Source organism: Rhododendron vialii, chromosome 2a (assembly GCF_030253575.1).
Source record: "Rhododendron vialii isolate Sample 1 chromosome 2a, ASM3025357v1".
Lineage (NCBI taxonomy): Eukaryota > Viridiplantae > Streptophyta > Magnoliopsida > Ericales > Ericaceae > Rhododendron > Rhododendron vialii.
Genome location: NC_080558.1, coordinates 41,683,557 through 41,711,295, shown reverse-complemented (window position 1 = coordinate 41,711,295; position 27,739 = coordinate 41,683,557). Strand labels below are relative to the sequence as shown.

Sequence of the window (27,739 nt, the reverse complement as noted above, 5' to 3'; positions counted from 1 at the left end):
TACTACATCTAAACAGTTCTAAATATACAGAAAGCGGTAAGCTGGTTATTTAGCATGCAAGGGTGACTGACAGAAAGATAAAATAAGAGGAATGACGATCCATGATCCCCACGCCAGTAGTGCTCGTTCTACCATGACTGGCGTACGGCATATGGTTACTGGCGTGCGCCATGTATCACCTCATACGTTTGTCGTATTTTGCCAGTTTGAGGCCAGGACTAGTATTACTTACTAGCCTGGGCCTCACTGGTTCCCCTCAGGGGCCAAAAACAGAAAGGGACACAAGGGTGGTATACCTTTTTGTTTGAGGATTGAAGGTGGTATTGAACTTTAAAGCTTGGAGATGGAAGCTTAGATGGTGGCTGGATGTCAGCAGGGTGTGTGGAAGTGGGCTGTTTTCTTTTCTCTTTCAATGGAAGAAAAAGGGATAGAGAGCAAGAAAGGAGGAAGGAGAGAGCTTCTACTTCTTAATGAGGCCAACCCCTTGCAAATGAATGCAAGGGGGGTATTTATAGGGGGGGGAAGACTGAGATCAGTTAGGTGCTAAGGCCTGTTTGGCTGGCTAAGGCAAGGTTGGAGCCTCCCATGCATTAAATGCATGGGACTTGCCTTGATGGGGGGTGTAGGAGAGAGAGGGAACGCCCCTGCCGAAAGCTATCATCAGGGACACTGTAGCCGACGTCAGGGTGGCACAAAAGTCCCGCCCAAGTTGCTGAATAAAGTTGATTTGACTGGGTTTGACTGGCGTGCGCCACTTGTAAATGGCGTGCGCCAGTAAAAGCTAAGCCACTGGTCGATGACTGACACGTGGCAGATAACTGGCGTACGCCTCCAGGACACTGGCGTATGCCAATTGGGTTTTGCTGGGGCTGTTTGGCTCTGGTTTGAAGGGTTTTGAAAGGTGTTTGAGAGAGGTTCGGGACGCTCAAAGCTCGACCACACCTTTGTCCTTAAACTGTTTTCGACTAAAATCATCATTGGGGAAATATAAGATCGACAAATAACGTTATCTGGACAGTCCAGAATGGGGTGTCTACAAGAACGAAGAAGAACAGGAGATCGAAGGTATCTCTCTCACGAAGAAGAACCGAAGATCGAAGGTCTCTCTCTCTCTCTCTCTCTCTCTCTCTCTCTCTCTCTCTCTCTCTCTCTCTCTCTCGTTCTGATTGAAGTTAGGGTTTCGAACCAGTTAGGGGTTTAGGGTTCGAACCAATCAGCCTTGTCTCTCCATTTTTTTAGATTTCTATTTCAAAATTTACAACCCACCAACAGTGGATTTACTAGCTACCATGTTCTTGAAAAAAAATTGTTCATTTTTTTTTTAAGAAATCGATGATTTGTTGAAGAAAAAATGTACGGCTATTTTTTTTTGTATGGGATTTAGAGTTCAAACCAATGAGTTTTTGAAAAAAAACCAGACTTGACACTGCCTTTGTTATTCACTCGCATATACTATCATATTGATTGGGTAAATATGATCCGGGAGGGTGAGAATCATTACTTGAAGTGGTCTGAAATATTTGGCCTTTTGGAACATGCATACAACTGTACAAGATCTACATAAATCATTAGACATCTAGCTGTCTATCCATTTAAGTGAACATGTTGTATAAGAGGCCAGATAATGAAAATATGTCCTATCTAGGTCTGCAAGATTTTCAAGAGAGTTACAACAGTGCGAGTTTTGTAGAATAAATTTCTCCACAATTTTGTTTTCTTTGCTAGTATAATTATTGGACAAATTCCTATTTTGTTTATTGTTTTCTCTTTCATTTTGTAGGATGCAGTCGTTGGATGATATACAACTATCATCACTGTTGCCATCTTTACCAGCTCAATCATCTGAAAATCCGGTTCAATCTTCCGCGAATTCTTCAGAGGTACTTATCAATCCTCAAGTTAAAGACGAATTCATACCGAAAATTGAACAACAGTTTGCCAACTTAGAGGAAGTTTATACATTCTACAACAATTATGCATATCACGGAGGATTTAGTGTGCGAGTCCATTCAAGCAAGAGTAATACGGATGGTCAAACCACTAGGAAGGAGTTTGTTTGTTTCAAACAAGGGAAGAAACAACCAACAACTACTAGGCCCATAAAACACAAACGGGGTATAATTAGAGAGGATTGTCCTGCAAAAGTGACCGTTGTGAGGAGAGGTGAAGGATATGAAGTCTCCCAATTTGTCGAGGGTCATAATCACCCTCTAACGACCCCAATGAAGGTGCATCTTTTGCACTCTCATCGTAAAGTGACACCTGTCCAAAAGTGTTTAATGCAACAACTTGGAGACGCCAATGTGCCACCCTTTCAACAAATGAGTATTTTGGAGTTGCAAAATGGAGGTCTTCAAAATGTTGGATTTACAAAAAAAGATCTTTACAATGACAGAAGGGATAAGAAGAAATTAGTAGATGGACATGATGGGAATATGATATATGAGTATTTGCAGAGTGAAAAAGAAAAGAATTCCGGGTTTGCGTTTACATTCGAGACAGATGATGAGCAGAGGATGACGCATTGTTTTTGGGCCGATACGACTTGTAGAAAGTCATACAAGTATTTTGGAGACGTGGTGGTGTTTGATAGTACCTACGACACAAATAAATATTCTTTGATCTTCGCACCCATAGTAGGGGTTAATCACCATGGGCAGACAACGCTTTTTGGGTGTGCATTTTTAAGTGATGAAACTTGTGAGTCATTTGAGTGGTTTTTTAAAGAATGGTTGAAAGCAATGCCAGGAGGCCCACCCCAAATGATCATAACAGATCAGGATCCGGCAATGGCAAAAGCAATTGCTTCTACACTTCCAAATACCTATCACAGGTTATGCATTTGGCACATTGTGAATAAATTTTCTCAAAAACTAGGTGCACTTGCATATGTACAACATTATGAGGAGTTTAAAAAATGTATATGGAATTCTGAGAACCCAGATGAGTTTGAAGCAAGATGGTTAGAGATTGTGCAAAAAGCACAATTGTCCAGCAATGAATGGTTAAATGACATGTACACAATCCGTGCGAGATGGATTCCTGCCTATACGAAACACATCTTCTCAGCCCATATGACAAGTAGTCAAAGAAGTGAAAGTGATCATGCATTCTTCAAGAGGTACGTGTCTAAGAAAAATTCATTGTTGGAGTTTGTGACACGGTTTGATAGAGCACTTTCAAATTTACGGCATAATGAATTGGATTTAGATCATAAAGATGTGAATGAGAAGCCTGTGTTGAAAACCTCGTGGTTGTTGGAAAAGAGAATGAGTGAATTATATACGAGGACTATTTTTTACAAATTTCAAAGGGAAATCCATCAGAAGGATGCTTATGTGTTTACGAAGACGGATGAGGATGAACATCGTTGTTTGTGGAATGTTCAGAGGGCAGAAATAGAAGGTTCGAGATTTCGTGAGATTTTGGTAAATAAGTCATCAAATTATGTCAGCTGTAGTTGTAAAATGTTTGAATTCGAAGGAATTCCATGTCGGCACATGCTAGCCTATTTTGCTAGAATGCAGATTATGGCACTGTCTGATCAGTACATATTGCAAAGGTGGACTGTTGCAGCAAAAGCTAGCAGGGTTTTGGATGACTTGGGTGGGGAAAGGGGGAAAGAATTATGTGGCAATTCAATATTAATGAGGCGACAACGTGTTTTCCAACTATTTTCAAATGTAGTTGATGACGCCCTATTAACTGAAGAGGGAACACAAGTTTTGGAAGAAGCTTTGGAATCAGTTACAAAAAAGGTTGCACTCATGAAAATTTCTCGCGAAGATGGCGAAGGGAGTGGCATTCGTGTTCCTGTCTCTCTTGGAAGCCAACTTACTTATAAAGAACCACTTCTAGTCAGGGCAAAGGGTTGTGGTAAACGACTTAAAGGAGGAAAAGAGAAGGCTGTCAAGGCATTAAGGAAATGTAATGGTTGTGGGTTAACAGGGCAATCACATGACAAAAGGAACTGTCCAAAACTTCTGAACATGTACGTGTATGCATCTACGTATGTTAATGTAAAATTTAAATCATATTGCTATACCGAATGTAAGTATGTTCATGTTTTTTTTTTCTTAGGTCTTCACAATATACTAGGTTGAATGATGAGGACGACGATGAGGACGACACTGACAATGAGTGAAGATTGTAAGTGTTTGCAGTTATTATTAATTGTTTAAATTTTAATTGTTACAAGTGTTTGCATTTTTTCTTTCTTTTATTCATTTTATGATCTATTCGTGCTTCAGGGATGGAAAAATGACTCGTGAGAAGAAGAGGTCTTGCAGAAATGGAGATGGATAAAATGGCCAGGCAATAGAGAGACTTAAATTAGTTAGAGGTTGTACTGACATGGAAGATCGACGAATTGTAATTTTAATTGTGGGACTTGTTTTTTTTTTTTTTTAAGTTAAACGACTTGTGTATTTTTTTTTTGTAATTGTGGGACTTGTGTTTGTCTAATCAATTTGTTGTAAGTTAGGTTTTAGTTTCTTCAAAGTTAGTGAAGTGTGTTTGCCTGGGCAATCTACAGTTTTCAGTAGTAGTAGTTTTGGGTACATACATAATGTAAAAATTAGGTGCTGGAAACGGGGGAGGAGAGAGGTTGTCCACTGGATCCGCAATCTGTAGTTATTAGTATGTTGCATGCTAAAATGTTAGTTCGATGCCAAGGGAACACAGTCAATTACTTTGCTGAAGCTGTGAAGGAAATATGGGATCTTGTTACTTTGTATAGGGCTGGTTATGACTAGCTTGATTCGGTCCCCAACTTTCCAGTTATGCTAGGATGCAAATACATAGAGAAGAAACAAAAGATCTGCTACTAAGTCACCTATTTGGATAATTAGAGACAAAACGGAAGAAAATAGGAGAGACCAATACCCAAAAGCCATTTTTGAAGAACTTTAGATACAAGAAATCAATCAGGGAATAAAAGCCTGTGTGAATCAATAGACACAGCAGCAAAAAAGTGAACTTTACAACTCAATAGAACCCACACACACTCTTAATCCAAACACATGTAAGTTCCTTCCAATCCCCAACAAGTGCTTTAATTCCCACAGCGCATCAGAAAAAGTAAAAAGCTAAAAATCGAGAAATCACAAGTCAAAGCCTTGAAAATCAAATAAACGAAGTTGAATACTAAAAAATGAAAAAGGGAAGTCTATTGCCAGTAATCCTAGAATAAAAAGTCAAAATCTAGAAATTACATAACAGAAATCTGCAATATCCTGGCTTCTGTCTATGGTTCCACCCACTGCAATATACACCATTTTAAATAGAACCATAGTGACAAACTTCTCATACCAAATGGTAACTTCCAGTGCGAAGGTGTCCAGAACAGTTACAACTTACATAGTTACATGTACCAACAAACTAAGTTACAGCATAATGTGTGGTACAAGACCACCAAACAAGGTTACAAACTAACAAAAACAGAGTCAATGTTATAAGGTTAGAAGGTCCATCATCCTAAAGCTAAAGAACCAAGTTTTTCTCGGAGATCATCCAGCTCCTTTTGAAGCTTATCTCTCTGCTCAAGTGCTATTTTCAATTGATGTGCAAGTGGTTGTTGGTCATGGGAACCGTCGGACTCCTTGCTAGACGAACCATCACACTTCTTCAAATAAGTTGAATAAGCTTTTCGTGCCTCTGCTTCAGTCTCATAACCTTTAAAGGAATTGTGCTTAAAGCCGGTAATCTGACCGTGAGCTTCCGCCCAGGAGTCATAAACCCCGGGAACCCGACCAACGAACACAACATACCATTTCCCCATTTTCCAGCCTGTTGAGATATCATACACAGAATGAAGAGGACTAATGACATATAATCAACAAAATGTCACTCATCAATATGTTGAATGGTGCACAAAAGAACTGGATATTCGGGGTGGTTCATCTGAACCACACATTATACGTAGAACTGGTTCCTTTCCACTCACGTACGAGAAAGAATCAACAAGGTTTATTGACTTCAAATTTGGCTGCAGAGTAACATTAATTGAGAGCCAATCTTCCCTATATTCATCCAATTGCTATGTACTGTTAATGGACTAGGCTTAGGCACAAATTGATCCACTTCCAAAATCTGTTTTCTTTGGTGCATAGTTTATCCAAGAAAGAAAGTACATAATAGGTGAATGGATGGCATAGCTGAACTATCAATCAAACAGGATCTACAACAGGGGTGAAAATAGCCCATAACAAGGAGGAATAACTAACTAAAAGAACACCCATAACGAGGATGAAACAATCAATCATTGCCTTTGCCAAAGTTTGACTCCCTAACCCTCTCAATTTGAACTGACTAAAAGAACACCCATAAAGATTGCTTAGCAAAAAAAAGAAGTGGAATAATAAAGATTTCTAATCCAACAACAATGGTAAACGAAAAAAAGTCTGCTTTTTTTTCAACAACTCATTGGTTCGAACCCTAAACCTCGTAAAAAAAAAAATGCCGTACAAAAAAAAAAAAACCCATACATTTTTTCTTCAACAAATCATCAATTTCTTGAAACATTTTTTTTTTCAAGAACATAGTAGTAAATCCACTGTTGGTGGGTTGTAAATTTTGAAACCGAAATTTAAAAAAATGGAGAGACAAGGCCGATTGGTTCTAACCCTAAACCCCTAACTGGTTCAAACCCCTAACTTCAATCTGAACGAGAGAGAGAGAGAGAGAGAGAGAGAGAGAGAGAGAGAGAGAGAGATACCTTCGATCTTCGGTTCTTCTTCGTGAATTTGAGTCTAGTTGAGTCTGGTTTGTCGTCTTTGAACTGAAGAGCTGCGCGAAAAAAACCCTAACGCGTTAACGCATATAGAATAGAATAGAAAGACAGATTTCATGAGAGGGTTGGAGAAGAGAGAGAGTTCGAGAAGAGAGAGAGGGAGGGAGGAACTGTTTTCGATCTCCTGTTCTTCTTCGTTCTTCGTTCGTGTTCTCTGAATCGCCTCCCTTTCTCTCTCTACGTGTGAACTGTGGAATGAAGGAAAGGCCACGGAAACCCCCATTTTGTTATGACCCGTTTCCATATAAGACCCGTTTTCAGATACCCGAAGCTATTTGAGTGACTTTGACCCGCGAATTTGGCGTTTTAGATCTTGGCCGTTGGATCTAATCCAACGGCTACGAAAGAGGTCCGCATTTTATGTTAAATTGCGGTGGTCCGTGTAGGAGCTGGACCGTATGTTAATATACCAGACACTTCAAAAAATTGTTTATATCTTTCAATCTATAATACCAAAAATATCCAATATAAATTTTGTTTGATAGATCTCAATTAATTTTATCATATAAAATTTTTAAAATTATAAAAGATATTATAAATTAAAAGATAATAAACAAGATAAAAATAACAAAAAAAAAAGTAAAAGTATACTCTCATTTTGAAATGGAGGGAGCAAGTTTTTTTTTTCTTCTTTCCGTTGTGTTTTGACTTGTTAGGATCAGACTTAATTCTTGTTTTGGCGAGCCAAAATAGTGGGCTTCGGGGTGGAAAATGGCCGGGTTCATGTGATAAAAGTGTAGCCATAGATACAATTATGAATGGATAAAATATAGTCATTTTCAAATAAGGAGATCCTTATTTTAACTACCTCTTCATTCCTCTAATTTTTCGTTCGAATTTCGATGATCCGAGCCGCTCAATGTGTTCAAAACGTGATTTTAAGAGTAAAAACGAGGAATCAGTAAAAAAAAAAAGACCGGAAAGGGCTTCATCCGAGCAGTTTTTATTTGAACTGTTCAATAAAAAACAAACAAAAACTGCTCGGATGAAGCCTTTCCGGGCATTTTTTTTTGCTGATTTCTCGCGGGTACCCTTAAAATCACGTTCTGAACACATTGAGCGGCTTGAATCATCGAAATTCTATCGGGAAAGAAAGATCTTTATTTTATTAAGTTAAGATGATTCTTAGAAAAAAGGAACTCGGATAAAATGAATGTCAACCATATAATCATCAATATTAAGGAAACTGAAATCTCTCATGATCAACCTCTTCGAAACTCCAACCTATCTCCATTTGGAGAGTCAGTACTCGTTGGGGGTTTTCATATTCGTAATCTTTCATATTCGTAATCATCAATACTACCTAAGGAAACCGAAACCTCTTTCCAAAACTCAATCGGGTTCCTCGTCTCTCTACTCTCTTCAATCCTCGCTGACTGCATTCTTCCTAAAGTAAAACCCTAGAAACCCCTCTACTCCCAATCGTTTCCCACACAACCCCAGGGCGCCTCTCTCTCTCTCTCTCTCTCTCTCTCTCTCTCTCTCTCTATCATCCAAATCTCTGGTACGATGTCACTCTCACTCTCGTTTCATGTGTTTAACTTGTCTTTTGGATCAATTTTGTGTTGATTGTCTTTCACATGCAAGGATTTTGGGTCTCCCCTACCCTGAGAATGTCGATTATTATTATTTTTTATTTGGGAACTCTACTCGATATACGAGTAATTTATAGTTTTTGCTCCCAGTTGCCAACCCGTAGGCGCTGCTATTCGCAGTCCTCTATTTTCTCCCATAGCCCGTTAAAAATTTTCAATTATAATTTTCAATTATACTCGACAGTTAGTTACCGAAATTGAGATATATTTTCAGCATCCAATTACCGAAATATAATATTTTTTTCAACAGCTATTTACCGAAAATGTATGTTCGGCAGTTGTTTACCGAAAGTTGAACATATTTTCGACATGTAGTTACCAAAATATAATCTTGTTTTCAATAGCAATTTACCGAAATGTTATTTATGATTTTCAACAACCATTTACCGAAAATGTAATGGGCTACGGGAGAAAATAAATGGCTGCGAATAGCGGCGCCCTTTTCTGTTAACCTCTCGTTTTCACCGATTAATATACACAAAACTTTCAAAAGTCAATATTTTTTTTTTGCCTTATATTAGTCTCTTACCTGTTTCGGAGAGTAATCCCTCTTTTGTGCCCATGGCCCTCCTATTTGAAAAGGCGGCGGCCTCTCACATGATAATATAATAAGAAGAAAAGGGTTGATGGCCGAATGAAAGTATCTGATCTGAAGAAAATTTGTTCGCGGCCTAATTTGGTAGAGGTTTGAGATGTGACTTCAGACGAGCCTAAGTTATTGGTGTTTCTCAAATCGTATCGGAACTCTGTACGAGTACACCATGACATTGGAGCCAGAAGAGAAAGTACTTGCAGGGGAAGCGTGGTATTGAGAAACAGCCTTTTCAACTTCGTAATTTTATTGCTTCTACGCAGATTGACAAAATCAGGGAGGGCTACATTCAGAAACAAGAGAAGCTTAAACAGAAGCAACGTGAGAAGATGATGATGAGGAGAACTGATATCGATTTTTGGGTTCTCCATGATGCATTTTTCAAGTACCAAACGAAGCCAAATCTGACAGCACACGGCAATATCTATTACGAAGGAAAAGAGTTTGAGGTCGAGCTAACGAGAAAGATGAAGCCTGGGATGCAGCTATCGCAGCTTCTGAAAGAAGCAATTGGTATGACACGAGGCGGTGCTCCTCCCCTGTGGCTCATCAGTATGCAGAGACATGGTCCAGCACCTTCTTATCCAAACTTGAAAATTCCTGGGGCGAATGCTCCTATTCCTCCTGGAGCTAGTTATGGTTATCATCCCGGAGGTTGGGGCAAACCTGTTAGTGAATACGGGGATGTCTTTGGGGTTCAACAACAGTACAACCAGGAGGAAGAATTAATTGGCAACACCAAGCATTGGGGTGATTTGGAGGAAGAAGAAGAAGAAGAAGAAGAAAAAGAAGAGGAGGAGCTTACCGAGGAAGAGGAACAGACCGGGGGAGAGGAGTCAGAGGTCAACATTCAATCTGTTGCCGTTGAGACACTGGATGTTATTGATCTTCGCAAGAGGCCAAGAGCAGAGCCAGATAGGTATCTTTATCGAGAACTTGAGAAAAAGGAAGAAAGGATTGCTCAGGGGACCTTACTTGGAACACCTCATGTATACGTCATTGGCGGCTCTGGCACTCCAGACAAGACTGCTGGCAAAGGGGTTGATTATTTGCTGAAGTGTCGGAAATCAGATGGGGTTGATGTCAAATTACAACCAGAAGAGTTGGAAGTAATGGATGACGCTTTGCCCGCAAAGTATGAGGAAGTGAGGGAGGAGGAGGAGAAGCTGCATAGTCAGTGAGAAGACTTCAGTGACATGGTTGCTGAGTATGAGAAGAATAGGAATATGAAAAGGCAGGAAAAGCAGGGCAAGTTGAAGAGAAATCATTTCAGGTTCTAAGATTTTTTGGTTTTGCGGTTGTAATGTTTGAACGTTTGGCTGCTGGCTTGTATTTTTGTTTACTGCTCTAGTTATATTTAAGAAGTTATAATTATAACTTGTTGAGTAATTTGGAGTGGAGGGCTGAAATCTAAAAGACAAGTTAAACACATGAAGTCACAGGTCATATGACTTCAATTATTTTTCATATTGTTTTGTTCCAACACCTTGCTAAGGGCACTTGAAGTTGTAATAAATACCAAAGTCTTTGGGACCGTGCATTTAGTCTAAATTACGTTAGGAAGCGCCTTTAGATGTGCACATTGCTAGCTAGTACATACAGTGGCGGATCTAGAAATTTCGGACAGAGGGGTCACCTTTCGAGCATAAACTTAATAAAAATACTCACAATCCAATATAAAGAGAACATGCGTTCAAGAAAATATAATGAGAGTAAAAAATGAATGTACTGCAGTACTAGTGTCTCTGCATTTTCACTAGATCATTTATTACATTTTTGTTTGTGTAATTGGTAGAATTGTATGGGTTGGCTTTGTGTTACTACAACTATGTAACTCTAGGATGAACATGGTTCAACTCTTGTTAGTTGGAAGTTTTGAAGAATTTTTTCCCCAAATGCGTAAGCCAGTTAGAAAAAATACTTGAAGGCCGGTGGTCGCAAGTTTCGAACTCGCGACCACTCAGTAGAAAACCGAAGACCTTACCACTTGAACAAGACGTCAATCATTCTCTATTTTTGGGTAGTTTAATATATATTACTTCCGGTTTCAATTCACACAAAAAAAAAATCCCGATAATTTCAGGAGGGTCAGGGTCACGTGACCCTCCTGTGCCTACATTGGATCCACCCCTGAGTACATATCCATACGTCAAAACTGTAATGTCTAATAGAATTTTTAAGAAAAAAAAATCCCAGATATTGTATGTCCCATTGATGGAAATTGTTCTAGTATTTCCTTTTAGTTAAGCTGACAAGGGAAAAGAGGTCATTTTTTAGTTCTTGTGCTTGTTGATTTGGTTTGTATCTTTTTGAATTTTAGTTCTTGAAAATTGAAGGGCCCTATTAGCGAATTTTCTTAGGCCCCTAAATCTAGGGGTCGACCTTGCCTAAACATACATCTATATACATGACTAGCTGTCTGTGTGCATGCATACAGCATATTTGCCACAACACAAGTCCAATCACCTCATCTCCTGATCTTCTAGGTTAGCTCTTTCTTTGTATTTGTTTTGATGTATGTGTTGTTTCAGCAGGTGTGAGCTCTCTCTTTTTGTATTTAAGCTTTGATGTGGTTTGATTTGATTGGGTTATTACATTAGAGAGATGAATCTACTGTCATTTGTTAGTTCGTAGAGGTTCATACATATTTCCACGCTCAAAAGTGTTGGTTTAGTTGTTTGTATAGTGATTTTGGTATTTGGTGCTGATATCAGGGTTTTGGAGCTCATTTTCTGGTGTTCTTCAAACTGTAATTATCTGTTGAAATCACAAAATCTCAACGGGGCGAAAGAAGCCTATAGCACGTGAAGACAATAATCAGGGTGGTGGGGGAAAATTGAGGAAGAGGTTGGTGGTAATTGATGAGGATGAATACACGATAGGGACAGAATTGTCAGAGGAACAGCAGGTTCAAGATGAGAAAGTGGGGCCAGTTAGTGCAAAGAAGAAGGGGAAGAAGGTAGCTTCTAAGAATTCACATGAGAAAGATGAGGGTGCAGAAGAAGAAGAAAAAGAAGAGGGGGACAATGTACCAGCAATAACATTTGTGGGGAAAGAACCGAAAGGCAAGAAAGAAGCACAAAATTCAGATGCTCACCCTGACCAGAGTGAAGCTACCATGCGATCCCCAATTTGCTGCATCATGGGCCATGTTGATACTGGAAAAACCAAGCTCCTTGATTGTATTGGAGGCACTAATGTTCAGGAAGGTGAAGCTGGAGGGATTACTCAACAAATTGGTGCACATATTTTCCATCTGAGAACATACGGGAGAGAACAAAGGAACTGAAAGCTGATGCAAAGCTGAACGTCCCAGGTCTTTTAGTTATTGATACTCCTGGACACAAAGCGTTCACTAATTTAGGTCTAGGGGTTCAGGTTTATGTGACATTGCAATTATGGTCATCGACATAATGCATGGCCTGTAAACATAGACTATTGGATCACTCAATCTTCTGAAAATGAGGAATACAGAATTTATTGTCGCATTGAATAAGGTTGAGATTACACTGCATTGTTTCCTTGGCGTTCATAATGCCTTGGTTGGACTTTATTACCCGTTATGTTTATTTGCTTCTTTGATTCCACAACTTGCAGGTGGACTGACTATATGGGTGGAAAGCTTGCTGGAATGCACCAATTGTTAGGACAATGAAGCAGCAATCCAAGGATGTCCAACTTGAATTTAAAAGGAGGCTAACTGAGGTCACATAGCTCACCCTTTCTTTCGGTTTGATTTCTATGTATTGTAGACCTCACCAAGATTGTATTCCTGGTTATTTCAGGTTATCACTCAGTTCAAGGAACAAGGATTGAACAGTGAATTGTATTACAAGAACAAAGAAATGGGGTAATTTTTCAGTGTAGTTCCCACAAGTGCAATCAGGTAGACTCTTGATCTGTTTTGGTCATGGTTGGTTCAAAGTTCTTCTGCCCTCTATTAAGGGGGGAAAAATGATATTTTCTCAACAGTGTACTGATTTTTTGGGTTTTTGGATGCAACAGTGGCGAAGGCATTCCTAATTTACTGTTATTCTTTGGGTTTTTGGATGCAACAGTGGGAGGCATGCAATGTAAAGAAACAGAGCAGCTTTTTGGCTGGGAAGGATCCCGTTTCTTTTGAAGTGGCGCGGAAGTGGCGCCCAATTGAGTGAGCTCTTTTTGTCTGCAATCATGGGCTAGAGCGATCTTCCATGCACTATTTTTCAGGTATTTATGGGTTTTTCGGTTAGTTTTATTTCTCAGACCATGCCTGAAGTTCTTAATGTCTGGTCTGTTTATGCAATTGGTAACTAATTTTTTTCTACTCGTTAAGCAATCATTAAGCTCATCATTCGTTTCCCCTGTTTTCTAGTCGTCTCTCATTTTTGGCTCGGATGATGTTTAAGATGTTGGAGAGAGTTTAGTTTGGTCGCAAATATGGCTATAAATAACTATTTAAGGAACTTGTTTTAAGAGTGCAAAGAAAACTATAGAGTAAATACCGGGCAAGTTTCATTTAAGTGGAGAAGAGTTGCTGCGACGTAAACTATTGAAAGGTTTTCAAGCTAGATTGAAATAGACGAATTGCAGACATTACATAGAACTTGCACACAACTCGGATACACAAAGCGTGCATTGTTTATGCTTCAATGCAACAACGAAAATTGTAAATGCATCCAAACTCACATTATTTGCATGGCATTTGACCGCTAGTCGACGTACAGGTTCAATGCTGGTTATTTAGATTAATACATACACAATGTGTTGTGTACAGTTGGACTGTACGCATACCACGTTCATGATTAGGCTTTTGGGATAGAAGAACAAACATGTTTGCGGTATTTTGCCAGTGCCCATGTGGGGAACACATTTTTGTACTGAGCAAAATGTAGCATGCAATTCCTCAAAGAGACTCCAGTTAATTCCTGTGATGATACATAGCTTGAAGGTTACGAGAAGAATGGTATTATAGCAATTCTCATTCTAGAAAAAACATTGAAAACTATTTGCCAGATATCTTCCTAAAAAGGTTTTCTAAATTTTGTTGGAAAAAACAAAGTTTTCAGACACCAAAACAAAATTTATTTTTGGAGTTTTTAGAAAAAATTAATATTTCATACAGTACACCAAAACAAGAATTTTATCTTCATGAGATAACATTGTTTGATCAATAATGAACACAAAGGGAAACGATAGTTTTTCTTTTTATTTTTTTAAAGACTATTATTTTTGGAAAAGTGTTACGTAGAACTAGGTAGGTTCAAATTCTTTTTGCCGGCGGTAGAAATTGTAGGTTTTTTGCCACCGCCATTGTGGGCCCACCGTATAGCTATTTTAGTAATCTAAACCGTTTATATTGTAAAACTCGTAGGGTAATATACCCATGCAAAAAATTATCTTTGATCAGACATTGATTTGATAGGTATGTCAAAAATAAAAATGATTTATAAAATGGACAAATCGTGAACAGTTTAACTGTAAAATTATTGATAGAATCAGACTTTCCATTTTATAAATAAAAATTATGTTTTTAATATATACCTATCGATGTCCAATCAAGTTGATATATATATATATCGGCAAGGTTTAAGGGACACCCAAAAAAACACCTAAAAAAACACACCAAATCTCAAATTCATAGTTCCCGATCAAATTTTTATGATCCGAACCGTTCAATGTGTGCAGAATGTGATTTTAAGGGAGCTCGCAAGAAATTAACAAAAAAAAATGATCGGGAAAGGCTTGATTTGAGCAGTTTTATTTGAACCGTTCAATAAAAAACTGTTTGAAACTGTTCGGATCAAGCCCTTCCCGATCATTTTTTTTGCTGATTTCTTGTGGGTACCCTTAAAATTACGTTCTGATCGTATTGAGCGGCTCGGATCATCAAAATTTGATCGGGAACTATGAGGTGTTTTTTTGGGTGTCTCCGGAACCGCCCCATGTGTATATATATATATATATATATATATATATATATATATATATATATATATATATATACGGAACGGTTCAAGGGACACCCTAAACAAAACACCCATAATCTCAATCTCATAGTTCTCGATCAATTTTTTATGATTCGAAGCGTTCAATGTGTGCATAATGTGATTTTAAGCGTGCTCGCGAGAAATTAGCAAAAAAAATGACCGGGAAAGGTTTGATTTGAGCAGTTTTTATTTGAACCGTTCAATAAAAAACTGTTCGGATCAAGCCCTTCCCGGTCATTTTTTTTGCTGATTTATCACGGGTACCCTTAAAATCACGTTCTGATCATATTAAGCGGCTCAGATCATCAAAATTTGATCGGAAACTATGAGGTGTTTTTTTGGGTGTCCCTGGAACCGCCCCGATATATATATATATATATATATATATATATATATATATATATATATATATTGCGTGGATATACTACTCTATGGGCTCTATAAGACTAACAGTTGATATCACAACAATAACTGCATGGTGGGGCCCACAATATTGGTGACAAAAATTCCGCAACGGAAACTGCCGACGAGCAGAATTTTAACTCTGCGTAATATTGGAATGAGAATCTAATAGGACTTACTAGTTAGATACCTAGGACAAGGAAAGATATCAAGAAGAAGAAACTTCAACATTAAAACTTACAGATATGATCAACTACCAAATTTTATAAAATGAAAGATGAGAGTTCTTATATTGTTTATGATTACCTGTTGCGGAAAATCACCGTCTTCCATCTGTGCATTAATTAGCACTTTGGCTGCTTTATGCAATGGGGTGGGATCTCTATCGGCCTAGTAGTAGAAAAGTCAAAACTAATGAGTTTCTGAATAGTGTATTTGATGAACAAGTAATAATTATGTGCACTTATATATGTCTATCTACTACAAAGAATATATCTCGTTTGAATTGTAAACCAAGTTATTTTGTAAATAAATATTCACCACGCATGTGCTGTTACGATCCAAATATCCCGCATCGACTTAGTTCTTGGCCTTGTTTATATAAGTTCTTGGGCATCCTTCCCCAATTTTCAAGGATAAGTCCTATCGAAGATTCTAGAGCTAACCACCACAACGCGATTCGAGCTGCAAATAGGATGACCTATAGGCTGGATTAAGATGGAGAACTGATAGGTACGGAGATGGCGAAAGAGAAGGGATACAATGGGAGGTCGAGTCAATGTCTACAAAGTGGGGCTTCGTGGACGTAGACCCCAGAGTGTGCTAGTATGTTATGATTTTAATTAATGTTCTACATCGGCCAAGTTTGAGCTTGGCTGTGTACTTTATAAGCTCCTGGGTACCCTTTCCTTGCAAGCTGGTTTTCAAGGGGAGTTCTTCCGAGAGCTTTGTATCATGAGCGTTTCTAAACCAAAAAAGTTTTGGGGCTATTTTTTGGATCCACAAACACAATATACGTTCTATGTTTTAACTCTTCGCAAAGCAATCTCCATTTACCATGGAAATTTTTTTTTTTTGTTTCTTGAGAAGGCTATTTGTGCACTATATTCTAAAATTTGAATGCAAAAAGGAACTAATAATTCATCGCAATAAGTAAACACTCACCTGTCCAGCAGAAATAAGACCCAACATAGCCCATGATGTTTGTACAAGATTCGTTCGATTTCCTTCAAGCGGTTTGTATTTCTGTTTTCAAGAATCACATAATCAAATAGAAACCAAGTAGTTAGATAGTAGCGATACAAAACTATTCAAAGTAATCTGATTGTTTTGGATTTCTTTGTAGTGATTTTTTTTAAGCTTATAGTCATAATTTTGTTATTTTATTCTCTCGTTGAGACAAAAAATCCAACAAAGTTTGACGCACAATTAAAAAAAGAAAGAAAGAGAAACACAAGGAAAATCTGAAAAATTGCTTCGGCCAAATGCGGCTTAGAAAGCTTTATTTCTTATTTTACTAAGCAATTATTTCTCCTGCTTGGTTTTACTTTTACATCAGAGCCAACCTTGTGTGACACCAAGGTTCTACATATCCTACTGGATTTGGTATTGGTTTTATTATTGGTAGGGTTCGTATCAGTACGTAATTACGAATTTCGTTTTTTATATCCTTGATTGTTGCAAATACAACATATGTATATACTCTCTCCGTCGGCCAAGGTATTTTTTTCCTATTTTTTTTCAATCTTTTGAATGAAAAGAATGCATCAATTTAACGGCCTAGATTTGCGCACCGGACATTTATTTAGGGACGGAGGGAGTATGTTTTAAAATTTTGAAATATCCGATTGATGTGAAAATATATACTCCCTCTGTCCCTAAATAAGTGTCCGGCGTGCAAACCTAAGCCTTTAAGAAGATGCATTTGTTTTGTTAAAAAAATTAAATTTTTTTCACAAATGAATAGATAGCAATGAGTTTTATTAGATCGTGAAAAAAAATTTAAATTTTTAACGAAAAACATGCATCTTTTGTAAGGCCTAAGTTTGCACACCGGACACTTATTTAGGGACAGAGGGAGTACTAAAAAACAATAATACAGCGATTACGAAGATCATATATCAAGAGAAACTGAAATTGTAAGTTCTTGAGTACCAAAGAATGAATTAATTGTTTTCAAAATATATCAGTACAACAGTACTTCACTGCAGGGAATTAGCTCCTAGAAAATAAAAATTAAAAAATGTGGATATTACCAATATCGGCTAGTATTTTAAATAACCGATATGTTACGGCCGGTACCACAGTCAAAGTACCAATTGCATCAAATTGGTGCATTCCGGCCGAGACAATATGTTATTGAAAACCTTGGTAGTAACTTATGATAGAAGAGGTCAGTTACCATAAATTGGCATGATTCCTTGCTTTCCCCCCAACCACCTTCCTCATTTTGTGTTGAAAGCAAAAAATGAACACCTCTACGAACTGATTGACTATTGTCATATGTACTCCCAGCAGCAGTCAACCCTCCTAGCGCGGAATATGTACCATAGGTGAAGCAAATTCCCCAGTAGCCATACCTGTCAATGTTTAAAACCAGCTTTCAATTAGGTCACAACTTGTATGCATTTTAGCATCTCTTTGGGAAAAACCCAAATCATGTATCCATTTCCCGCACGCTCAAGTTAGTTCAAAAGAAAATGAACCTACCAAGAACCGTTGGGTTGTTGTCTCTTTTCGAGGAAACGCATTGCTCCTTCCACAGAAGTATATATTTCCTTCTCTCGATACTTTGGGTATAAGCATTTGAACGATAGTAAAGCTTCAATTATGGATGCAGTGTTCTCGACATGCCTAGATCCCAATATTATAGCCACTATCAATAACTGTTGTAAGCTATGGAAAATTCTCCAGAGCTAATACAAGGAAAGAAGTAGCACAAGAGCATACTCTCGCTCAACTGTAATGTCTGCAAAAAGTTCTGAAGGATTCAACACCTGAATAGAAAGGGGAAAATGAGAGACCAAGTCAGCGAATAAGCTTCAAAAGCGCAACATTCCATTAAACTCCAAACAAGGTCTTGTTTGAGTAACCTTTTGTAATTTGGAGTTGCCAAGAGAAAAGAAAACAAAGTAATGTATAACTGCTTACCGTTTTACATGTATATACAATGCTTTAGGAATTTAGAACAAGAGGACAACTTACTTCTAAATATAGTTGTGGAACTGCTGGTTCCCAAATAGCAAAACCACCACTTTCAGGACTCTGAATTAAATGACATAAAGAGTCACGATTCTTGTCAAAACGTCTGAAAACTATTGAGATACAATACTTTTCATACCTGTAAGTACAAGAGGATGTCCACCGCCTCGTATAGTCGCTCAACATCCACTTTTTCTCCTGCAACATCTGTCGGCATTTGCGAAAGTAGTAATAGACACTGTAGAACGGTCAATTGATTAGAAAAATCACGCTTTTGAATTTCAAGTAATCTTTCTTGTTATAGTGTCGTGGAGCATATGATTAAAATTACCTTCAGTGCTTCAGATGTGCCGTCTGAGATAACCCAACCTTGATCTTGATCAGATAAAGTCCATCCTCCTTTAGTAATGTGACGATACATTTTCTTGAAATTCCCAGGAAGGTTTTCTTTGATCTGCATATTTTGTAATGGAGAATGAATAAGTTGAAGTTGTGCAGAGTTTTAATTTTCTCTTGATACATAGAAAGATACCTGTGATTCCTTTATGTAAAAATGCGCCCTTTTAAGAGTATCTCCATATTCATCAACAAGATTACTTGCCATAATGGCCTGAGTCAAAAGAGTACAATCCCATAACTGAGTACCAAAACTCTGCAATCCAAGTCACAAGTCAGAAAATGAGTAGTGTGCATGTTTGACAAATAAAACTAACAATCCAACAAGCACAACCAACATCATTATTTTGTAATGCGGACCTGTATTTTCATTCCATCTTCTGCAAGCCACAAGAAATCAGGAACTCTAGCAAGGTGATACTTGAACTCATCACCATTGGGATCCTCCGCCCACCAACACATAATTTGTAAACTCTGCGTTGCAATAAAAACCCATTTCCCGATAAAAAGTCTAAAGAGTTTGGTTCCCTAGTAAAATGTTGGAAGACATTCACAACCAAGAGCACATCTTTACGGAGATAGATTCAGGGGATAAATCTACATTTATATGTTAAGATGAATTGCACAAGCTTAAATACCTTGTGAATTTGACAACTAAGAATCATAACGCGTGGAGTCATTACAAATGTTGTTAACTCTAGCATTGAAAAGTTGGTTCCATTTAGAAAGTTTGACTTCCTACAGAAAATGTGGCAAGAATGTTTAACTACAATGTTTATCACGACTTATTAGCAGCAGAATCCTTATGCACTGAGTTGTACCTTTTATTCTACCTAGACTAATGCACATCTTGGCCTATAGAATTGCAACTGGACTTGGTATCATGCCTTAAATCTACTGTCAAAGTGTAGCTAAATACATCTTTTCTAACTGCTTTTAGTATCAACAAGACAAAACTAATAATAAAATTCATTCACTTGTTTGTATTCCTCACCTTTTGTATGCATGCTAGAGTAATGTATCTGGTAGTTTCCGCTCCATGCCGTAGGTGCTTGATTACTTTTCGAAGAGCTTTCTCTCTAATTTTTGAAAACGGCCACTGGTTTATGATTGGCTCACTCACATAATGAAGACCATCCCAAAGCAGATCTTGAATGAATGTGTGAGGGTAATAGACATCCTCCTGCATTGAAATTTATCTTTGTTAAGCTTGAACTTGTTCAAATAGTTTCTCCGGCCGATTGAACCCAATACAGGGGAAGACTTTGATTTTCTACATGGCTGTTTAAACTACGTATGCAAACAGCCATGCGGATAAAATATGGGACACGACACTGACATGCGGATTTGCTTTTTCTCTAAAATGTATGATAGGGAAGCATTTTTGGATACATTCAATACTACATATGCAAACATGTTTTATGTGTATTTGTATGACCATCAGTTTGCGTTCCAATTCCGAATAAAATAATAGACAAGGTACAATAAGTTATGAAGAATTTAGACTAATATAGGACTCTAACGTGGGACTGATATAGGACTAATAATAGGGCATGGTCATGGTTAGAAATTCGTAAAAACTTCTTAATGAATTTGTGTACGCACATTAAGTGAATTTGTACAGCATTTGATGCCATATAATGACTTTTTTAATGATCACTTGTTTTACTCCGTCCCAAATTGCTTGTGCCCTACGAAAACTCGTGCCATTTTGAGATTAATAACTAAAGAATTTCCGTGCCTAATTTTAAAATTTCTTTGCACCAAGTACTTGCGGAGTTTTTTAATGTGGAGTAAAAAACATTCAAAAATTATGCATGAAAGTTTGTTACTCCCTCCATCCCTTTTTAAATGTCTTACTTCGTAACTCCAACTTATTAAAAAAACATCATCATTATACCTTTCACATCAACTTTTTCTTCCACTTTCCTTACTTACCCATCATCATTACACTTTTTACTCACTAACTTTTCAAAATGAAATCTACTTAAGGACAAAATAGACAATGTACCAACTTTTGCCCATTAACTTTACCAAATGGACACTTATTAAGGGACAGCCAAAAATGGAATACTGGACTATAATAAGGGGACGGAGTGAGTATTTTTTATATTCAAATTGCACTTTTTGTAAGGGGGCTAGCCATTTGCGATAGAGGGAGTACCATAGTGGTATGTCATATTCTGATTGTTTTGTTGATCACATTGTTGGAAGTGTGGATTGCATATTACTAATGTCCTTGTCATAGATAGTCTGTCATAGACACCAAATAAATGCCAGAAACGCAAAAAAGAGTGTCGGATGTGTCCGACTGGAGATCATAATTTTTTTACTATGGACAGGGAAAAAATTGTATTGAATGCATGTCCGAATATCAAATGTGTCAAAAGAGTGTTCGTGTTCGATACTTTTCAAGCACAGACACAGACATGTCACCTTCTTGTAAGTGTCCATGCTTCTTAGTTCTTAGGTTAAACCCGACATTACACTGTGCTCTGTTCTTTCGGCCTTAAGTTGGCCTCCGCTTGTCGTCAGCATTTCTCGGCCTTTTGTTGGCCGTTATCTTCTGGCGATAGCATAGTTTGTTTTGTATTTCGTGTTTTGCAGTTCAGTACTCTGTGTTATGTTCCTTTGGCTCTAGTTGGCCTTCGCTCGTCGCTGGCGTGTCTTAATTATTGTTACAGCGGCAGCACAGTTGTATTTTCCTTATCTTTATCAATGCATTTCTAACATGTTCCCAAAAATAAAAAACACAAAATGGTTTCCAAGTAGATATACTCAAATGTAATTCTCATTAAAGCTCGCTTGAAATACTTTTAGAATTCATGCACCAACCTTACAACAACTATGGCGTGCTTTATTCCAATTTATCTCCTCATGTGGCTGTTGGTGAATTTCTTGTCTCAACGATTTGACAAGTTCCGTGATCGGCCCCACGTACTTTTTCCCATACAAGTATGACATTGGCATGTAAGTTTCACGAGCATAACACCACATTTTTGCTGAATTACACAAAGTATTAAATTAGAGTCAGACCAAACCAATTAATAAAGCTTCTAGAGTTTAAAATAAATTGGGTGAATTGCAAAAACAAAAACAAGTTGAGTTTGTTAGGAGAATCAGACGCAATTAAATCATTCACACAATCCTTAAAATCTCCATCCTCAAATCCTTCGATATTTTTGTTTTTGTTAACAAAAATTGAGTTTGAGTTGTGTCGCACAAGAGGACAAATAACGTTCCTGGTGGCACTTGAAAATTCAGAGGATCGAGTGCATTTCACGCCTTTTTCTTACTCATAGTGCACAGATGCCGAAACAAGGCAAAGATGCATATTTAAGTCTTCTGCAAAGAACTCTATTGGACACAAAAGTGCCTTTTAAGTTACCAGTATAAGTCAATCTTTAATTCACCTGGATGATAGGGAAAAAACGTAGGGAAAAGCCAAAACTCAGGGGGCAATGGGTTACATCCTGACCATTCATACACTCCAAGAACCTGCACAACAGAACGTATACACGATTTAATGTTTAGACAGTTCATCTTCTTTCAAACAATGTCACAAAGACAAGCAGATAATGGTGCCAACGCTCAGGTATCCGATTGGCTGCATTCTTGTTTGATGTGGAGTTCCAAACGACTAGGCTTTGAGATTTAATAAGAAACGAATTTAATGTGAAACGTAAGATAGTTGTGTACAGGTATCTACTCTAATATATGAAGGCCGTAAATGAGAAATTAAAAACTACCCATCCTGATCAACCGCAACCCACTTTCACGTTTTATCCTCTTCTGTATATATCTGAACCTCTAAACTCTCTTCTAAGTACTTTGAAATCAATTTGATGGCTTGATTTTGTTATTGATCCAGGCACTAATCTGCCTCTTGCTTTTGATTTCCAAATCTTCTTGATCAACAGAAAGCCAAAGACAAGGGAGAAAATTCCAAGCTCAATCAGACTGCTTCTTGATTTTTATTTCAAAATCCTCTATCAAGTTCGTTGTTTCAGTTTTGTTTGTCATGGTTCACAAAAAAAGCCAAAAAAATTGACTAGTCTTACATTGTTGCTTTAGAAGTTAGTATCATTTGCTCTATTCTTTAAGTACGTCCTTGATATTAATGAATTTCTAACGCGTTCCCAAAAAAAGTACGCCCTTGATAGATTGAAATAAAATGTTGCCATCCTTCTCATAGAGTTAAATGGCCGATATGTATATACGCACAACTTTATCTCTTCCTCATACCTGGCAAGCAGTAATATACTCCTATATACTTTGCAAAATCAACTTTTAGCGAAAAGTTATTAAGAGAACTAGGTTTAGTAAGCTTCACCGAAAGAAAGACTTTGCCCCAAGAGGGTATCCCAGTTGCACCACCATGATCAAGTATCCATTTTCGAGCCCTTTCCATTTCCTTGTTTTCTCCATCATAAGAACCTTTTCCTAACAAACGCAACGATATGTAGCTAAGTGCTGAGCCAATCATAGTGCTATGACCCCCTACGCAGAATCCCCACCCTCCATCATCATTCTGCACGGTAAAAACATTCATGAATTTAGACAACAGATCACAAATATAGAGTTGTGCTACTTGCACAGACACAGCGTTTCGTTAAGGCCCTTACCGGTATTTGATTGAACTTACAAGGACCATAAACAAAATATTTTGAACCATATGAGCGGCTCTGATCATCTTTGTGGGACCTGAGATGGATCCCAAAAATCATTTGTGTCTGATACGTCTGTGCAAGTAGCATTAGTGTTTTTGAAATGAAATTTCTACAAAAATAGCCAAAAATGTACTCATCCGTACCCAAATGTATTCGAAATCCTTCGATGTGTGTGAACTCCACATTTACTCATGTGCATAAGATGCCGGTTCCGGACACATCTATATTAGGATCTGTTCGTCCCCCGTGTGTGTGTAGTTGCTCTTTGAAATAAAAAAATGTGACGGAAAGATAAAAGTGCAAATTGTTGAACACCTGTGTCTAAACCCTTCGATGGTTGTGAGTCGTGGGACTTACATGCATCGGACGCTTTCAGACACATTTGTGTTTAGATATGTGCGTGTCCGACTGTGCGTAGGTAGCATTGTTGTTTTGAAATTTCGCAGGCAAGAGTTGTTGATTACAACCTGGTGATTGTAAATGCGTGTCCGATTGTGCGTATGTAGCATTGTTGTTTTGAAATTTCGCAGGCAAGAGTTGTTGATTACTACCTGGTGATTGTAAAGGTATCGAATCATCTCCTTCTTGTGCTCTGCTGTTAAGACGGTGTTGATTGCTCCGCTAATGTATAGGCTAATGAGCTGCAAATTCCAATAGATAGATTGTTTGATCAAAATTGAGTTTGTACAGGTTCTATTTTTTCTGCATCGCGTCTTGTTCAGTGATCTTGACGCACACACCGCCACATAGTGTCCCAACGCCTTTCGACACCATATATTTCCATATACTCCATACATTTGGTATTGTGTCCCACAAAAATGTGTGGCAGGAAAAATCGTATTTGGAAAGTAGTGGTGATTTTTCTCTCTTTCTGCAGTCGTAGTCAAGTTGAGTTGGTGTGGCTGGGCATTGTGGTTCTGGTTATGGGCTGATGTAAAGGGCTAGGTTTTGGTATAGAAGTTAGGGACTGGATCAGGAATTGTATGTAGGCGAGATTTAATTGGGTGAAGCTGGGGTCGGCTAGTGTGTTGGACGAATAAAGTTTTGGGTGAATGATGAAAGGTTTGAATAAATTAAAGAGTTCTAACTGAAAAGGAAACTAGAACCCCCACTTAACAAGGTGATAATCTTTATCCTTATTTCCTAATTATTTTACAATGATAGATTAAATCTAATAATATGCAATTTTTTTAAAAAAAAATCGTGAATGAATTCTTCGACTGTATGTATCCTGCATCATACAGTCAGAGAAATAAGACGTCTTTGAAACAAATGGAAGATTTTTTTTATGCTACTTTAGAGTCTGGACCGTCCGGTCCAACTCGTTTTGGGCTCTTCTCGGAGTCGCTTTAATAATTGAAGACCCCCTCAACTATCACTTTTTCTCACGAAGACCCCCTCACATTTAAAAGCATCTATACAGACCCTCTCAACTAATCTCTGTTACCCTAGTAACACCGTTCCATCTCTAAACCGTTTGTGATGAAACCCCTCATCCATAAATTAGACAAAAATACCCTTGTTGCATTACATACATATACTCCCTCTAACCCTTATCTTTCTTCCCTCTACAAACAACCTCTAATCAAAATCCAAAATCAGCAAACAGATCTGAAACTTTGGTTCACATATATATATATATATATATATATATATATATATATATATATATATATATATATATATATATATATATATAAGGGCCAGTTTAACCCACACAATTTTTTTTTTATAAAAAAACACTCCATCTTAGCCATTGAAATCAATGATTGGATTAAAATTTAAAAGGATTGTATTCTCCTCCCCCCTCTCAATCACAGGTAATCTCTCCATCTCCATCTAAGCTATTCTCTCTCTATACCTTAACCGACTAACCACTGGTTCCGGTGATCTTTTTTTCTCTCTCTCCTCCAATACATACTCTCTCTCTCTCTCTCTCTCTCTCTCTCTCTCTCTCTCTCTCTCTAAAGAAAAGTTAAAAAAATAGAGATGGGAAAAGTAACGTAGCAGCTGCCGTCAATTGCTACCACCATTTTCCTCGACTTCTCTTCTCCCACACCTCTCTCTTTTCCCTCGTCTTCTTCCTTTCTCATTTCTTATAAGCAAAAGAACCACCACGGCACCTACTGCCGTTGCGACACAGTTTTCACGCTATTTTTTATGGTTATATATAGAAAGTTCTCTTTAAAATGATTGATGTAAGGAAAAAAGAAATTGTATATATAAAATGAAAAAAATGATTAGAACTGATGGAATAAGGGTATAATATAAATATTATGGGGTTTCCGTGGAACAAAGTGATAGTTGAGGGGGTGTTAATGTACTTTTGCCTTATAAAAAAAAGGGTATCTTAGTCATTTCTTTCATTCCGTTAATGGAGTTAGCATTTTTTTCGTTTTCAACAGTTGAGGGAGTCTGTATGAGCGCTTTTAAATGTGAGGGGGTCTCCATGGAAAAAAGTTATAATTGAGGAGGTGTTTATGTACTTTAGTCATTTTTTAAAGCTTGCAAATCATCCACCCAAATCATACTTATTGAAAATCAATTACTATTATTTTCTCGAATCACATTTATGATGTGGAAAACAAAAACCATAAAGTTTGAAACATTGCATTAGAACCCTTTTTCAACACAGGTATGTTTTGAAAACTCTTAAACATTACTCCCTCCATCCAATTTTAAATGCCTCCTACGGGAATTCGTGCATTTTTGAACTCCAAAAATATATATTTCTATATATTATTTTTTTAATTTTTTACTTATAGAAATATATATTTTTGGAGTTTGAAAATGCAAGAATTTCCATAGGAGGCATTTAAAGTGGGACAAAGGGAGTATCTGATAAATATAACTTTTGACATGTTTATGTTCTCAATGAGAGCTCAAAATTGAATGGTCTTGATCATCAAAGTAGGCTCGGATAGGGCCTTCAAACGAGCCAGACTAGAAGGTGCCTCCGAAGGGACTTGAGGATCTTCCTGATTGCAACCATAGGAAGTACTTACCATGGGAGGGGTGTAAATGTGCGGGCCAGTATGTTCAGCTGGCCAGTGTCCATCTTTCGACTGAATTGCGCAATTCAATTGAACGGCTTTTTTGAGAGCAGTTGTAACAGCTTCATAGTTGACTTGTTCGTTCTCCCCTAGTCTCACTGGTGGTATTCTTAGATCGATGTTGCTATTTTCCTTTTTAAGCTGCGTTGTTGGTTTCATCAAAACATGCAAACTGATGAGAAAACAATTCTGTTGGTTTCATCAAAACATGCAAACTGATGAGAAAACAATTCAAGAATTTTCTACACCTTCAACTAAAACACGCAATCTAATTATTTGTTGTATCTCAAAGAAAGAAACTACTAATTTTCTCAAAGTAATTATGTAAAACCACTTGAGTTTAAGACAAAATACTCCCTCTGTCTAATAATTAATTGTTCTCCCTCCACGAATTTCATGCCATTTTTGAACCCCAAAAGAAAATACATTCGTTCTCAAAGATAATATTCAATTTTGTTTTTTTTTCATTGTTGTAAAAGTTCTCAATGAGTTCTTTTATACGATATACTAAAATTTCAAAGTTATTTTTGAAAACAATATCTTTGGAGCTTTAAAATGACACAAAATCGCATCCGGAATTAAAAAAAAAGTTGAGAAATAATAATATTACAAACTGCATACAATTCTTGTAGAATATTCTGAATAGTCAGGCCCAATATAGTGGAGTACTGACTTCCCAATTTTGCCAATACTAAAAAATATTTTGATATGCGCACAGATAAATACTCTAGCACGTGGAGCTATCATTATTTTGTAGTGCTAACGTGCATCGGACAAAACCATACATATTTGTGTCCAAATATATTGCATGCGCAAATTTTTTCTTAAGATTTTGTTTACCTGCATCCGCATGAGAACATCGCCGCAGGGACGAACCCGAGATCTATTTTTCTGATAGTCATCTCGAGCTTTTTCAACTGCTTCTCTCTCCTCCGATGTTCCAGCATCAGGATCGAACTCCCAAATTTGTCTACCAAGGAAGTTGTTGGTGCTATACAGCCATGGCCCTTGCCCTTCTGCAACCTTTAGCTTCCACATCTATTCTTTTTTGAAGTTCTCAGTTCAATGGCT

General features: G+C 37.6%; 4 protein-coding genes and 1 long non-coding RNA gene across 9 annotated transcripts; 3 read left to right on the top strand and 2 right to left on the bottom strand.

Moving 5' to 3' along the window:
- The first annotated feature begins 1,080 nt into the window (after positions 1 to 1,080).
- LOC131317801 (protein FAR1-RELATED SEQUENCE 5-like) lies at positions 1,081 to 4,440 on the top strand. The gene is made up of 4 exons (XM_058347448.1): positions 1,081 to 1,100; positions 1,781 to 3,991; positions 4,081 to 4,149; positions 4,251 to 4,440. The coding sequence occupies exons 2-3, from the start codon at positions 1,782 to 1,784 to the stop codon at positions 4,142 to 4,144; spliced, it is 2,274 nt and encodes a 757-aa protein (XP_058203431.1). The 5' UTR covers positions 1,081 to 1,100; position 1,781; the 3' UTR covers positions 4,145 to 4,149; positions 4,251 to 4,440.
- Positions 4,441 to 5,330: 890 nt separating this feature from the next.
- LOC131317806 (uncharacterized) lies at positions 5,331 to 6,790 on the bottom strand. Its single transcript, XM_058347456.1, has 2 exons — positions 6,716 to 6,790; positions 5,331 to 5,787 (listed from the first exon to the last, which is right to left on the bottom strand). The coding sequence occupies exon 2, from the start codon at positions 5,777 to 5,779 to the stop codon at positions 5,471 to 5,473; it is 309 nt and encodes a 102-aa protein (XP_058203439.1). The 5' UTR covers positions 5,780 to 5,787; positions 6,716 to 6,790; the 3' UTR covers positions 5,331 to 5,470.
- A 1,266-nt stretch (positions 6,791 to 8,056) lies between these two features.
- LOC131317804 (uncharacterized) lies at positions 8,057 to 13,093 on the top strand. Of its 4 annotated transcripts, none has more exons than XR_009197409.1 (5): positions 8,112 to 8,294; positions 11,692 to 12,474; positions 12,575 to 12,682; positions 12,763 to 12,863; positions 13,036 to 13,093. XR_009197409.1 is itself a non-coding variant. In XM_058347454.1 (3 exons), the coding sequence occupies exon 2, from the start codon at positions 9,307 to 9,309 to the stop codon at positions 10,156 to 10,158; it is 852 nt and encodes a 283-aa protein (XP_058203437.1). In that variant the 5' UTR covers positions 8,057 to 8,294; positions 8,968 to 9,306; the 3' UTR covers positions 10,159 to 10,250; positions 11,692 to 11,972. The 4 variants fall into 4 exon arrangements, 2 of the variants coding, with proteins under 2 accessions (XP_058203437.1, XP_058203436.1); XR_009197410.1 differs by lacking the exon at positions 8,112 to 8,294 and adding an exon at positions 10,477 to 11,564; XM_058347454.1 differs by lacking the exons at positions 12,575 to 12,682; positions 12,763 to 12,863; positions 13,036 to 13,093 and adding an exon at positions 8,968 to 10,250 and having other exon boundaries at positions 8,057 to 8,294; positions 11,692 to 11,972.
- A 31-nt stretch (positions 13,094 to 13,124) lies between these two features.
- On the top strand, positions 13,125 to 16,463 carry LOC131317809 (uncharacterized). Its single transcript, XR_009197412.1, has 2 exons — positions 13,125 to 13,186; positions 15,954 to 16,463. It is a non-coding gene; the product is annotated as an uncharacterized LOC131317809 (long non-coding RNA).
- LOC131317797 (dammarenediol II synthase-like) lies at positions 13,450 to 27,724 on the bottom strand. Of its 2 annotated transcripts, XM_058347441.1 has the most exons (18): positions 27,509 to 27,723; positions 26,621 to 26,809; positions 24,167 to 24,256; positions 23,279 to 23,476; positions 22,359 to 22,443; positions 21,781 to 21,947; positions 19,940 to 20,128; positions 19,306 to 19,419; positions 19,082 to 19,201; positions 18,881 to 19,003; positions 18,689 to 18,787; positions 18,553 to 18,612; positions 18,298 to 18,344; positions 18,058 to 18,201; positions 17,750 to 17,927; positions 16,513 to 16,593; positions 15,655 to 15,738; positions 13,450 to 13,884 (listed from the first exon to the last, which is right to left on the bottom strand). In XM_058347441.1, exons 1-18 carry the CDS (start codon positions 27,704 to 27,706, stop codon positions 13,762 to 13,764), a joined length of 2,289 nt encoding a protein of 762 aa, XP_058203424.1. In that variant the 5' UTR covers positions 27,707 to 27,723; the 3' UTR covers positions 13,450 to 13,761. The 2 variants fall into 2 exon arrangements, with proteins under 2 accessions (XP_058203424.1, XP_058203425.1); XM_058347442.1 differs by lacking the exon at positions 24,167 to 24,256 and having other exon boundaries at positions 27,509 to 27,724.
- Positions 27,725 to 27,739: the final 15 nt, after the last annotated feature.

What these genes read in the sequence shown, in the direction of transcription:
- LOC131317801 (XM_058347448.1), top strand. Translation starts at nt 1,782, where the DNA reads ATGCAGTCGTTGGATGATATACAACTATCATCACTGTTGCCATCTTTA. An exon ending in TGTCCAAAACTTCTGAACAT is followed by an intron (nt 3,992 to 4,080) that starts GTACGTGTATGC and finishes TTTTTTTCTTAG; the next exon opens with GTCTTCACAATATACTAGGT.
- LOC131317806 (XM_058347456.1), bottom strand. Translation starts at nt 5,779, where the DNA reads ATGGGGAAATGGTATGTTGTGTTCGTTGGTCGGGTTCCCGGGGTTTAT.
- LOC131317804 (XM_058347454.1), top strand. Translation starts at nt 9,307, where the DNA reads ATGATGATGAGGAGAACTGATATCGATTTTTGGGTTCTCCATGATGCA.
- LOC131317797 (XM_058347441.1), bottom strand. Translation starts at nt 27,706, where the DNA reads ATGTGGAAGCTAAAGGTTGCAGAAGGGCAAGGGCCATGGCTGTATAGC. An exon ending in TTCCACAACTATATTTAGAA is followed by an intron (nt 18,345 to 18,552) that starts GTAAGTTGTCCT and finishes CTTTCTATTCAG; the next exon opens with GTGTTGAATCCTTCAGAACT. An exon ending in GACATTACAGTTGAGCGAGA is followed by an intron (nt 18,202 to 18,297) that starts GTATGCTCTTGT and finishes ATTGGGATCTAG; the next exon opens with GCATGTCGAGAACACTGCAT.